This window comes from Nesoenas mayeri, assembly GCF_963082525.1.
Source record: "Nesoenas mayeri genome assembly, chromosome: 6".
NCBI lineage: Eukaryota > Metazoa > Chordata > Aves > Columbiformes > Columbidae > Nesoenas > Nesoenas mayeri.
Window position 1 is genome coordinate 730,356 of NC_137545.1, and position 14,143 is coordinate 744,498.

General features: G+C 49.0%; 1 protein-coding gene across 2 annotated transcripts; it reads right to left on the reverse strand.

The window, feature by feature from the left end:
- Positions 1-786: 786 nt before the first annotated feature.
- SUMO1 (small ubiquitin like modifier 1) lies at positions 787-12,401 on the reverse strand. 2 transcript variants are annotated; one of them, XM_080346291.1, is made up of 5 exons: positions 12,277-12,401; positions 5,617-5,691; positions 4,344-4,421; positions 2,391-2,462; positions 787-1,782 (listed from the first exon to the last, which is right to left on the reverse strand). In XM_080346291.1, the coding sequence occupies exons 1-5, from the start codon at positions 12,286-12,288 to the stop codon at positions 1,714-1,716; spliced, it is 306 nt and encodes a 101-aa protein (XP_080202417.1). In that variant the 5' UTR covers positions 12,289-12,401; the 3' UTR covers positions 787-1,713. The 2 variants fall into 2 exon arrangements, with proteins under 2 accessions (XP_080202417.1, XP_080202418.1); XM_080346292.1 differs by lacking the exon at positions 787-1,782 and adding an exon at positions 1,789-1,985.
- Between the last annotated feature and the right edge of the window lie 1,742 nt (positions 12,402-14,143).

Consider the following 14,143-nt stretch of genomic DNA (forward strand, 5'->3'; position numbering starts at 1 on the left):
AGCAATGGGAGGGAAGGGCAGAGAAGCCATGTTGTTCTACATCACTGCGGCAATCCTGCTCCCCCCTAAGAACTGAATTCCATAGAACACTTCAAGAAAACCCCATATTTTGCCACTTTTTAAACAAAACTTTTAATCTTTAAAAAACCGCTCAGTGCAACTATGCGTACAAAAGCATTACTAAACCAGAAACAGGACACAAACCACGAGCATGAAAGAAAATGTGTTTCTAGCTTTACAGCAAGTGCCATAAAAAACACATCATTCCAGATGTGCAATTTCTCCCAAGTACGCAGCACTAAAATGCGTCTTTAAATGCAGCTGGCATTCACGGTGAACTTGACTTACCAAACCAAGCCAAACGAGCCCTATTTCCCTGCAAAGCTGAAGCGTGTTTACCTGCAGCAATCTCCTCTCCACACCGCTCTGCCCATAACCCCCCTCGGGTCTCACCCCCAGAACAGGTTCTCACCCTGGGAACCTGCAGCTCACCGGAACGTGACCCAGAGCCCCCTCGTGAGGCCTGATGAACTATCACCACATTGCCATGTCAGCCACCACAGAGATTATATAACAGTACCGTGATCACGTGAAACGTTGACACTATAAACCATCTTCGCACTTCCTTCCGAGTCGCGCTTCCAGGTTAACTTTGTTGCGTGTAGTAAACCTGTGAGTGTCTAACAAAAGAAACAGCTAATAGTTGCAAATAGTCACCTGCAAACCAAGCAGATCAAGTATTTTACCAGGGCAAGTAGAAAAAAGTATTGTTTTTTTAATGAGGTATATTTACAGAGCACAATTGTTTTTTTCTGGCTTCAACATACAGTTAGTGGAAAAGCACACCCCAATTATAACTTTATGGTTTTGCTCATTTCCAAACGTTTGAAAAGAAAATGCAAGTTGTTTATAAAATTGTTTTTCTGGTTTATTTTAAATGAAGCTGGTACAGACAATGTCCATTCAAAACCCACGTCCCAGGCCAAAAGGTACAAACAAGAGCATCAAAGTAACACGCCAGTTGTCTGCTGTGAACATTCTTGCATGGATACCTGCATGGACTAATTGCTATATGAAGTTAAAATGCTTCTGGGCTCTTCTGGCAAGATTTAAGAATAATTGGGGTTTTCAATTTTATGTCTTCAGCAAAGCCACCTCTGGAGCAAGGTACAGATGACAACAGTTCTAGCTCTTCCATTCCCAACTTGGTCACCTTCTTCATATTGGGCCACCAGCACAATTAAAGCTCAATAGCTTTGCGTTACGGATACATGATTTCTCCACAGTTTAGTTCTCTGAAAAACTTCATCTCACGCGGGAAGTTATAGTCCAGGAGTGAAACAGTCACACATCACAACGTCAGGGCAGGCGCGGGAGTCGTTAAGAACGCTCGCCCGCCCGGCAGATGTTACGGCCGTCGCGCCTGCGACGCATGCGCCTCGCCAACATACCAACGCGCCTGTGCGCGGGTGTTTCTAACGGGGAGGGCGGGAGGGGAGAGGGGAGCAGGGCTGCAGCTGGGTCACGAAAGTTCAGCACAATGGAAACAGAAACAATAGTGTATAATGAGCACGAGAATTCAAAATAGCGGACGCTCGAAAATAAACTCCCAGAGATGGGGTGCCAGTTTCAATTCAGTGTTGAACACCACATTACAAAAGAACTATTATTTAAAAATAAAAAAGGATTAAGGGGGAAGAAAAACTGAGGGATCTAAACTGTTGAGTGACCCCCCGTCTGTTCCTGATAAACTTCAATCACGTCTTCCTCCTCCATCCCCAGCTGTGAGAACAGAGAAAAAACAGCATAGAATGGTTATAAATCTGGTGTACTGAATTCGGAGCAGGTCCTCATCAATTTATACAACAGTCCGTTCCTCTGGCCCATCATAATTCACCAAAGAGAGGGAAAATATGCCGTCCAGTTTCACAGTACACAAGTTCATTTGATTTTTCAGAAGGTCATGATTCTAACAGTGGTTCTTCCTGTTTGGTCAGAACAATTGGTGGAAGTCACTGGGCAGCAGGAATAACCTGGTTTCTGTTTATTTACACTTCCATCTAACAAATGTCAGCTAAATACATAGTTTTTCCCAAGTCACACTGCACATGTAGCTTAACAGCTGGGAGTTTTTCCCCCTGGTAAGCAATGCCTACACCGCACCTGAAGGTTCAGTCGGGCTCTTCCTCAATTGCATATTGGCCTTAGTAAAGGTTTAGTCAGGCAAATACAGCCAGACTATAGCTGACCCAACATAGTCCAAAAAGCTGCTTGTATTTAAAGAAAGGCCTTCATTCTGGTTAGCGGTCTAGCAGAACAGGGAAACTAACCAATCTGGTGGTTAGTTTCTCCAGTGAACTATGTAGTGCTTTCTCTAGAAAGAAACTCACCTCCTTGGGGGTATGATTATCGGTAATTCTCTGACCCTCGAAGAGGAACCTGAGTGAATTCATTGGAACACCCTAAAAAAAGAAACAGATGTACAAGAAAAAATAACAAACACCACACACTTACTGAAACTTGTACAGATTTGCAAGAGAAACATTTTTAATAAAAACAACACGTGAAAGTCCAAAAATAAAGTGTGAGTTCCTGTCACACAGGGAGCTCTGTTGCAAGCAGATGGATGCAAAGGAGTGACTCAAAGAGCAGGACAGCGCTGAAATGCGTGTTTATCCCAGAGCATCACTGGAGCCCTGGCTCAACAACTTGGAAGTTTCCTTAGCTTTTTTTTCCTTGCCATTATAATGTATAAATATAGCACTGACCACACTCTCCCTTCCAAGACAACACGACACATGAAGGTCCCACCTTTTTCTGAACTGCATCTCAGCTGTATTGCAGATCCTAAGGCAGCAGGAGGAACACGATGTTCACTTCACTAACTCCTCCCCTTGCTTTCCCAATCTCATATCGCCATAGGAGGGAATAGCAACCTTTACCGCTATTGGTTCTGCAAAAGCTCTTTGCTGGGGACAAGAGCAGAGTTGAGGGGGGAAAATATTCCCATTCCAACAGGGAGAAAGGGGCATCCCAGTGGTAAATGAACTTCCTGTATGTCTATTGTACAGTGTGCCTGTGTTCCAGCAGAATATCGTACTTCACCTCCTCAGACGAGGCAAATGCCTCATCCTTTTCTTCTCCAAGTTACGAGCCAAACACAAATGAAGTATGACCTGTTTAGCACATCAGTTAGATCTCAAATATTGCTTGCAAATAACTAGGTAGAAAAACTCAAAGGAGAGAAAGGCTCCTCACACCCTTCTGACCACCCCTCCAACCAACTTGGAAGAAACAATTGTGGTCCCTTTACCAGGCAAAGGCGACTTGACACCAAAAACCACACTGACTGCTGGTGGAGATCAGAGGCTCTCCAGAAGTCAGCCCACGAGACAGATAGAGCTGTACTCATGCAAGCAATTATTTATTCCTTAAAAAACCATAGCTGCACATGCGTGCATTGCCACCAGTCAATAAGAGTGCTGAACGAATCATTTCTGAGATCTTATTTTAAAACGTCAACTTTTTCAAGTGAATCACAATTTTAATCATTTGCATTTGACTACAAACATATCTGGTGTTTGATATTTTCTTTCCTCTTAGTGCAGAAAGACAGCAAAATAGAACACATTCTACAAAAGAACACTTCCATTCTCAAGGTATTAAGAAAAAACTCAAAGTATTCGTTCTGATAATTACATCTCCTCAAGTGAACTCCAACACAGTTCCTCAAGAAAAGGCCACACAAGGCATCTGTCCCCAAAGCTGGGGATAAACTAGGCCAGGGCTTCTGGAAATAGCAGCAGTGAATCCACAATATCTGCCACAGAATCCAGAAATGAAGATGGATTTTTGTTCTGGAGCAGTAGTTACTATTTATCTACATGCACAATTAATGCTGCAGATTTCTTCTAACACTGGTATTATGCCCTGAAATTATAGATAACCACACGGATGGCTGTAACAACACCCAAAGCCGCTCTCACTCCAAGCTGCAGCTTTCTACTGCTTTAAGGGAGTATCGCTCAGAGACGGAAGATTTTACAGTAACTATAAATGCATGCCTGGGCATTTTATAAATTAAATTCCAGATCTTCTGAGCAGCCAGTATATATTTTCAAACACTAATTTAAACTTACTACAAAATTCACAACTGTCTTAAATAGAAATCCTTCCCCTTCTCAAAAGGAATGAGGAGATCCATTCTATTTGTACTGCCCGCTCCCCGTCCTGCTGGTAACTACACAGAAGCTTGTGAAAAGCTGTCCTGAAAGAACAGCAGGAAAAGTAAAGCTACAGTGGTTGGCTTGTTTTTCTTTTTAAAGTGTCACTGTTTCACAAACCTGTCTTTGACAGTACGATTCTTTGAGTTTCTTGAGGTGTGTTGTCATTTTCACCTTGAAGTGAATTTCACTGCTGTCCTAAGAACAGAGAAGAAAAAAGTTACTCTCTTTGTCCTAACTGCTTACTTTATCTAGGCTAATTTCGCAACCTGCATTAAGAAAAACTTATATAAAACTACACAGAACACAGTTCAACTATCACCGTGCGTTATAACATGAACCTCCAGGCTGATTTATCAGCCACTGAATTCATCGTGCGCTCTGTTTTAAAACAGATGGCATAGCCTCAGGCTCCCTGTGCAGTTTTGGGATCTAAAAGTACTCAAACCCATACACGGTTCAGTCTGTGCTTCCATCTTTACCAAGCTGATGTACTGATGCAAAACCAACACACATATGCAGGGAACTTCTGCTCTAAGATTCCTAGAGACAAGTTAAAGCTCGTACTTCAAAAACCTCATCGAATTAATTATCTAGAATTTAGGATACAGGCAGACTTAGCAACACAACACTGACCCACAGAGAAATCTCAGGTCTCACTATTCTATGGTCCTTACTACCAGTTGTAAGCTATGAGTAACTACAACTGTCAGAATGGCTACAGCTAGAACAGACTGCGAGAGGTTCAGCGCAGAACGTGGCTCATGTCTGGCTTTTGAATGTGTTACCATTGCCAATTACACCAGCCAGAGGGAAGCAGGCTGGGGTTAGTCCTGTTCTAAGCCACGAACAGCACAGCCATCGCACTAATACTCCAACCAACAATAAGTCAAGTCATACGTGCTGGGGGCCCTTTGCACAGAAGAGCTTCTGTTCTAGAAGGTTCTCAACATTCACATTACAACACAACTTGAATTCAGACTTGGAATCCAGCATTCACACCTATCAATGTGCCAGCCAACAGGATCCTCTTCCTATCCCTGCCCAAGGAATCTGACCTCACGGTTAGTGTACTATGTGAACTCTGGAGACCTGAACGTATAGATTTGCCACATATTTTGTCCATGTCTTTGGATAAATTAATCCCTCACCGCATCAGGTCACCTAGTTGCAAGATGGGGATCACACTGACCAAATTCTGAGTCATAAATTATTCAAGCTTTAAAAAAAAAGAACAACCCACTAAACACATTACTGGCAATTGGTAAGTAGTTAATGGCAGGGGAGGATCCACATTGAAGAACTCGAAGTATCAACTTCCATTTGTTCATTTCTATAATACAAAAGCTCACATCTCCACCAAGTGTCAACAAGTAATGATGTAAACACTCACCTGCCCAATGACTTTGAGTTTAATGTATTCCCCTTCTTTCTTATCTCCTAAGTCCTCAGCTGAAGGCTTTGCTTCCTGAAAAAGAATAAATTAAAAATCTGATCAGTTCAACACTCTTTTCACTGAACAGTATGACAGCTGCCACCCTCCTTATTACATGAAATCAAGCTACCCAAGGTATTTTATTTCTTCCTTTCCCTGTGTGAGAAGGATACCAACATAGCATTGTTAAAGGCTGGCTGACTGCATGTGAAAGATTTAATTAATGGCAGAAAAGAAACACTGAAGAACATAAGAAACAAGGGAAGGATCGTTTGGAAATAGATGACAGATGCAAAAATGATAAGTATGATTTTATAGCGCTAACTTCTAGTCAACAAACAGACTGCAAACAAGAAATAGCGAAAGCGTAGCAAGAGGTTTAGATATTTAACAGCAAAAAGCAGATCGCGAGCAGAGTAAACAGAACGCACTTGTGACACCCTGCCAGCCTGGAGAGAGGGAACCACGCTAACACTTCCCAGTCTATTGCACCAACAGTATTCACTCCTTTCAAAAGCGCGGTCAGCCACCTTTTCTCTGCCAACAACCCATCAAGGAACAGCTTCCTTCTAGCGTATTTGTTTTAAGATCACAATTCTTAAAAGTTCTTAAAAGCTGCAGTTCTAAGAACTACAGTGTTTTGATACCTTTCCAGGAGAATTAATTGCGCAGACAAGTTTGATTCAACAACCTGAGCACTGAAGCTCATCAAAAAGGCTGGTGTGTTATGTTCTAAAAGATGAAGTTTCCCGTTGACTGCAGATAGAGGAGCCAAGTGAGAGACGAGCTGCCGTGACCCCGCTCCCTCGCCTGTCCCCACACACTCCGGGTCAGGCGTTTCGGTGTGTTCCACAGTGGGATTGCACAGACACTGCCTTGGGTCCAGGTGGGGCTTGAGAAAGAAACCTTCCCAACTAGGAACAAGGATACCCCGCTGATCATTTTTCAAGTATTCCTTTCATATTTTATTGCTTAACGCCATAGACAAAATAAGCAAAATATGTTCAGGGGCCTATCACACACATTTTCCCAGCGCTAAAGGGACATTTTGCTGAGTATACAGAAACATCCTTTGTAGGGTTGGTCTTGAGCTTTAGGATCAAGTGCCAAAACCACACACTAACCTTCTGGATTAAGTTCATCCAGATAGGTCTCTATCTTCAGATTAAAATGGCAGACAAGCCTGTTAAAAGTTCCGGGAAGGGGAAAGTCTGCCAACACCTTTCCTATCTGTAGGGGTCTGCATCTGGAGGACAGAGAGAGGAAGCATTCTTCCTATCAGCCTGACTCGCTGTCTCGAGCCAGATACATTCCAGCGCTGTCAGGGCAAAAAAGTATGAGCCACAGACTCCATCTGGTTTTAATTCTACTTTTTTAAACCCCTACCTGGGCACAACCTGGACTGCTGGGACTGATCTGTCATTCTTCAAGCTCAAACCCAAGAACTGACCCCAAGCGTTCAGGGGAAACTAAACACGCTCAGGTCTCCAAGCAAGCGACTTCTGACACATGAAAGGAGTCTTCACCGCTGCCACCGTGCTGCCCAAAGCTGTCCCCTCCCAGCATCCCCAAGCTCTGCCCACAGCCACCGTGCTGCCCAAAGCTGTCCCCTTCCAGCATTCCCGAGCTCTGACCACAGCCACCGTGCTGCCCAAAGCTGTCCCCTTCCAGCATCCCCGAGCTCTGACCACAGCCACCACGCTGCCCAAAGCTGTCCCCTTCCAGCATCCCCGAGCTCTGACCACAGCCAGCACGCTGCCCAAAGCTGTCCCCTTCCAGCACCCCCGAGCTCTGCCCACAGCCACCACGCTGCCCAAAGCTGTCCCCTTCCAGCACCCCCGAGCTCTGACCACAGCCACCACGCTGCCCAAAGCTGTCCCTTTCCAGCATCCCAAGCTCTGCCCACAGCCACCGTGCTGCCCAAAGCTGTCCCCTTCCAGCACCCCTGAGCTCTGCCCACAGCCACCGTGCTGCCCAAAGCTGTCCCCTTCCAGCACCCCTGAGCTCTGCCCACAGCCACCACGCTGCCCAAAGCTGTCCCCTTCCAGCACCCCTGAGCTCTGCCCACAGCCACCACGCTGCCCAAAGCTGTCCCCTTCCAGCACCCCTGAGCTCTGCCCACAGCCACCACGCTGCCCAAAGCTGTCCCCTTCCAGCACCCCCGAGCTCTGACCACAGCCACCACGCTGCCCAAAGCTGTCCCCTTCCAACACCCCCGAGCTCTGATCACAGCCAGCACGCTGCCCAAAGCTGTCCCCTTCCAGCACCCCTGAGCTCTGCCCACAGCCACCACGCTGCCCAAAGCTGTCCCCTTCCAGCATCCCAAGCTCTGACCACAGCCACCACGCTGCCCAAAGCTGTCCCCTTCCAACATCCCCGAGCTCTGATCACAGCCACCACGCTGCCCAAAGCTGTCCCCTTCCAACATCCCCGAGCTCTGATCACAGCCACCACGCTGCCCAAAGCTGTCCCCTTCCAGCACCCCCGAGCTCTGCCCACAGCCACCACGCTGCCCAAAGCTGTCCCCTTCCAGCACCCCTGAGCTCTGCCCACAGCCACCACGCTGCCCAAAGCTGTCCCCTTCCAGCACCCCTGAGCTCTGCCCACAGCCACCACGCTGCCCAAAGCTGTCCCCTTCCAGCACCCCCGAGCTCTGACCACAGCCACCACGCTGCCCAAAGCTGTCCCCTTCCAGCACCCCTGAGCTCTGCCCACAGCCACCACGCTGCCCAAAGCTGTCCCCTTCCAGCATCCCCGAGCTCTGATCACAGCCACCACGCTGCCCAAAGCTGTCCCCTTCCAGCACCCCCGAGCTCTGACCACAGCCACCACGCTGCCCAAAGCTGTCCCCTTCCAGCACCCCCGAGCTCTGCCCACAGCCACCGTGCTGCCCAAAGCTGTCCCCTTCCAGCACCCCCGAGCTCTGCCCACAGCCACCGTGCTGCCCAAAGCTGTCCCCTTCCAGCACCCCCGAGCTCTGATCACAGCCACCACGCTGCCCAAAGCTGTCCCCTTCCAGCACCCCCGAGCTCTGATCACAGCCACCACGCTGCCCAAAGCTGTCCCCTTCCAGCACCCCTGAGCTCTGCCCACAGCCACCACGCTGCCCAAAGCTGTCCCCTTCCAGCACCCCCGAGCTCTGACCACAGCCACCACGCTGCCCAAAGCTGTCCCCTTCCAGCACCCCTGAGCTCTGCCCACAGCCACCACGCTGCCCAAAGCTGTCCCCTTCCAGCATCCCCGAGCTCTGATCACAGCCACCACGCTGCCCAAAGCTGTCCCCTTCCAGCACCCCCGAGCTCTGACCACAGCCACCACGCTGCCCAAAGCTGTCCCCTTCCAGCACCCCCGAGCTCTGACCACAGCCACCGTGCTGCCCAAAGCTGTCCCCTTCCAGCACCCCCGAGCTCTGCCCACAGCCACCGTGCTGCCCAAAGCTGTCCCCTTCCAGCACCCCCGAGCTCTGATCACAGCCACCACGCTGCCCAAAGCTGTCCCCTTCCAGCACCCCCGAGCTCTGATCACAGCCACCACGCTGCCCAAAGCTGTCCCCTTCCAGCACCCCCGAGCTCTGACCACAGCCAGCACGCTGCCCAAAGCTGTCCCCTTCCAGCACCCCCGAGCTCTGATCACAGCCACCACGCTGCCCAAAGCTGTCCCCTTCCAGCACCCCCGAGCTCTGACCACAGCCACCGTGCTGCCCAAAGCTGTCCCCTTCCAGCACCCCCGAGCTCTGACCACACGAGACTATTTTCAGGAACAAAAAAACCACCAATTTCCACTCCAGACTGGTAAGAGAAAGTAAAACCAAGCACCCGATAACTCGCACAAACAGCATTTTTATGTCCGTCTGTGGGATTACTGACCTCTAGGAATCAGATAGAGGTTCAGATCTCTGCAGATCTTCAGTCTGTAATTTCAAAACTATCTCCTGTGTTGCTATCACTGATACAGGAACATCCTGTCCTCTCACATGAGGTTTTGGGTCAGTCACTGCCTTGGTTTACATAATATAAGAACCAAACAGAGTGAAGGCATTTGTCATAGTTTATACAGTTCTGTACGCTGTAACAGATCCACCTACTTATCCGTCCAAACCAAATCACCCTGCGTACAGTGTGACAAATCAGCATTGCTACTACACCAGCGCCTCTGACCAACAGGGTGGAAAGCAGTGACTCAGAAGGTTTGATTCCTGCCGTCTTTGCCTCTAGTACCCAAAACAAATAGGGGGAGCAGCCAGCAGTACAAAAAGCAGAGGGAACCAGAGTCATGAAACATCATATCATAAAGATGCCTGCTTAAAGCCCCAGTAATCTTCCACCCACAGACTAGCTGGAGCAAACAGAGCTGTGATTTCAGGAAAGGAGAAATAAGATCAAGGTTGACAAAGCCAATAACTGAAGCTTAAAGAAAAAATGAAATCAGAATACAACAAGATCCAGCAAGTCCAAAACAGCTCACTGCATTTTTTCAGCGAACTATACTGCCATTCAAGGCCAAATGGTAAAGCCAACACATAAACCACTTAAGAACAAAGAAAGAGAGGAGACTGCAAAGTTACTAAACTATAAGTATTCACTACCAAAATCCCGAATCTGCAAACAAGGCTCCAGACCTTCCTGCACACTGTGAGCGGGGCTGGTGTTCGGGGTAGCGCAGGAAGCTGCCACACGAGCAGGAGCACCTACCACCACACACCAGGTTCTAACTCCTCATTAGACACCTAACGTTTCAAAGGCATCATTCCACAGTTCTCAGCAGCACGAAATGAGCCTCCCATTCATATATCAACACCAAGTTCATGACCCTAAAGGACCTAAAGCTCCTCAGACCAAACGCACTGGTATTGTTATTGCAACTCATGAAACCACAAAACAAACACTGCAAGGCAGTGTTGCCAAGCTTCCTCCTCCAGTTTTCTGAACTGCTCAAACTTCAATGTCCAAGCCTAAAAAAACCTCTCTATACTCAGCATACTTTAGATAATACCACAATTACTAAAAGAATAGGACACTTCCTAACACAGCAAATAAATTCTTACCTTTGCCACAGGGATAGGAAAATGCAAACTATTTATTTATTAGTAGTACAGGAACAGATAAAAACACCAACATCTAGATCAACAGAAGCAAAACCAGCCCAAGACGCTTGAAGCGAGGGGAAAAATTATTCTTTTTGTTTCTGTCTCCATCTCACCAAGCAACAACAGGTGTTTGGAAAACCACCCTTCTTGTAAGCATTTTTAGTTATCATAAAATTCATTTCCTATTGGAAATAAAGTAACCAGATCAAGTATGCTTCTTAATTATAACTGGTAACAAATTATGTCCTCTCAATTCCAGGGCCAAAAACAAAGGACACTGTAAGCAATCCACAATTTGGGGTAATCCAATTATTCCTGTAGGACTGACCAACAAAGGAATGAGATTTGCAGGCCGGCATTACCATATGTTACATTGTTACTTAAGCATCTGTTTACCTCTTGCTGTACAGTCCCCCCAGAAACGACTGACACAATGTACAACAATGTTTAGAGTATCCATTACAAATAAAACCCCAACAGTGCCCTTATTCAAAGACCTTCAAGATACGTATCTAAAAAAGGTTATAATTGGCACTGAATTTTATGTAGTTCAAGCAGCACCACAGCACAAACACGTGTATGTTTTAGCAGAATTTGCCTAGAGAAGGAATTACCTAATGGGAGCTGCTGTGTTAAAACATGCCTCGGTTCACAAAGCTCCCGAGCAGGTCACGTGAAGATCAGTCTACACAAATCTAGTTCAGAATTTGCCTGGTTTTTTCAGGCAGCCACTTTCAGGTGTTTTACTAGACGGGAAGCGCACGCTGAGGCCACCGGGCTGTGTTGGGAGGCCGGGGCGGGCAGGACAGACCACAGCGTGTCCAGCGAGAGCTTCTGCTCCCGGGCACCACAGGGCAAGGCTGCTCCCCAACACGCACTGTACACTGCGCTTTGCCTTCTCTCTGGATACTTTCCTGTCTGATCCTGAGGTCACAGCGCTTTAAGAAACACGTACGCACTGCAATGATTCTTCCAAAGTTCAATTGTCACAAAGTTGGGGGCAATATAAAAAAACACCACCAAAGCAAAGCAGAGCACAAATGAAAACTGGAATGCTGTTCTAACTCCCCACCATCGCCCAAAGCAACAGCTGCAAGGCCAAGCGAGCCAGGAACTTGTGGCACAAGGAGACGCTTAAGTTGGGAAGTCGGGGAGGAAAGGAGAAGGGTGATGCCCAAGGAGCGGAGGCGGACGGGGTGTTTAACGCGGGTGAGCGCGGCCCGGCTGGGGAGCCCCGGCTCCCTCCCGCGCTCCGGGACCGCGCCGGGGAACCAGCATCCCCGGGCCCAGTGGGCCGCGGCGAGCGGAACGAAAGCGCCGCCCCGCCCGGGCCCCGGGGCGCCGCGTTCCCAGCGCCGGGAGCGGAGAGCGGCCGAGCCGCGGACCGCCGCCCGCACACACATACACACTCCCCCCGGGAGACACCCCCGCGCCGCCGGGGCGGCCGCTCCCCTCGGGCCCGAGCTGCCCGCGGAGGGTGCGCGGGCAGCCCCTCCCGCCGGGCCGGCCCCGCCGCGTCCCCCCGGCCGTACCTGGTCCGACATGGCTCGGCCCGTGGGTGCAGGCTGGGCTGGGCCGGGCGCCGCGTCCGCTCCTTTCTCTGCCCGCAGCGCAAACACAGGCCGCGGCGGGCGGGACTTCCGGTGCGCCTCGGCGCACTTCCGGCCCGCGACTCCGCCCCTTTCTGGCCAACGTCACCGTGCGGGAGCGGGACGGGCCGGGGTTAAACGAATGGAGGGAGGTGGAGGGTGGATGTGGGGATAGATGGCTGCCCTGAGGGTGAGAGAGCCCGGCCCGGGAGCCCTGAGAGGGGTGGATGAACCGTCCCTGAGACACCCCAGGCCAGGCTGGACGGGCTCTGAGCACCCTGAGCTGGTGCAGATGTCCCTGTCATGGCAGGGGGGGCACTGGGGGAGCTGGGAAGGTCCTTCAACACAAACTATGACTCTATTGAGCAAATTTGCACTGAAGCTGTTGCATTCCTTCAAACTTCTAGTGATTCACAGAACGTCAGGGGTTGGAGGGGATCTGGAAAGCTCATCCAGTGCAATCCCCCCATGGAGCAGGAACACCCAGATGAGGTTACACAGGAAGGTGTCCAGGCGGGTTGGAATGTCTGCACAGAAGGAGACTCCACAACCCCCTGGGCAGCCTGGGCCAGGCTCTGACACCCTCACCGGGAACAAGTTTCTTCTCATCTTTCAGTGGAACCTCCTGTGTTCCAGTTTGCACCCATTGCCCCTTGTCCTGTCCCTGGTTGTCACCAGCAGAGCCTGGCTCCATCCTCCTGACACTGCCCCTTTCCATATTGATCCCAGGAATGAGTCCCCCCTCAGTGTCCTCTTGTCCAGCTCCAGAGCCCCAGCTCCCTCAGCCTTTCCTCACACGGGAGATGCTCCACTCCCTGCAGCATCTTGGTGGCTGCGCTGGACTCTCTGCAGCAGTTCCCTGTCCTGCTGGAACTGAGGGGCCACAGCTGGACACAAGATTCCAGGTGTGGTCTCAGATTCCCCACAGTAGCACAAACAGATGTCCTGCTTTACATCAACACACAGGTTTGCACAAGCAGCAACATCCACAGCTTAAAGAGACGCTGTTCAGACTGCACGTGGCACCAACATCCCTCTGCACAAACGGCTGCTGGAACAAGCACGTGCTTGGCTCTGAGGGGCCGGTGAGCCAAACAAACGTCTACACCAGGGGATGCGCTCCCGCTAGTCAGGGAAGCGGCACAATATCTAGACCCAGAGAGACTAATTTTAATCACAAGTGTTAAAACAATTCAGAAATAACAAGCAAGAAAAAACCCACAACGCTGAAGATAATCAGAACAGGCACTATACAGAGCTACGGAATTAAGATCTTTCTTAAGCAAGGCCTAGGAGGCAGTAAAACCAAATGCATTCATGCTATACCAAGCTGACAGTAAGAGCTCATTATAACCTTAATGACACTTCATAAAGCACCAAAATAAACCATTCAAGGGCTTCACAGCAACACAATACTCACAGAACAGAAAAGGATAAATACCTACACTGTCCTACACATCACTGCTATTCATCAGTGAGCTTTAAGAGCAGCCTTATGGCAGTGAGGGTAAAGTCCCAGACTCGGGCACAAAACCTGAACACAATTCTTCATGTTACCATTTTTCCTCCCCAAGCCTGAAATACAAGCTAACACTTGTGAGAGTCAAAACAGAGTTATCTACCCCCATATATAGCAGCAAAAGTGTAATGCTGAAATGCACACACTTGCATACACACTAAGTAACAGCAACACCACCTATCATTACTCCATTCTTATTCACTTGGCTGCAGGCATGTTAAACTGTTCAGGACACAAGTTATGTTTGTTCACCGTTCCCTAGACCAAATATCCCTTCAGTCCATGAGAACT

Coding starts and splice junctions, on each gene's coding strand:
- SUMO1 (XM_080346291.1), bottom strand. Junction 4,422..5,616: donor AACTCAAAGTCATTGGGCAG/GTGAGTGTTTAC, acceptor CTCTGTTCTTAG/GACAGCAGTGAAATTCACTT. Junction 1,783..2,390: donor ATAATCATACCCCCAAGGAG/GTGAGTTTCTTT, acceptor CTGTTCTCACAG/CTGGGGATGGAGGAGGAAGA.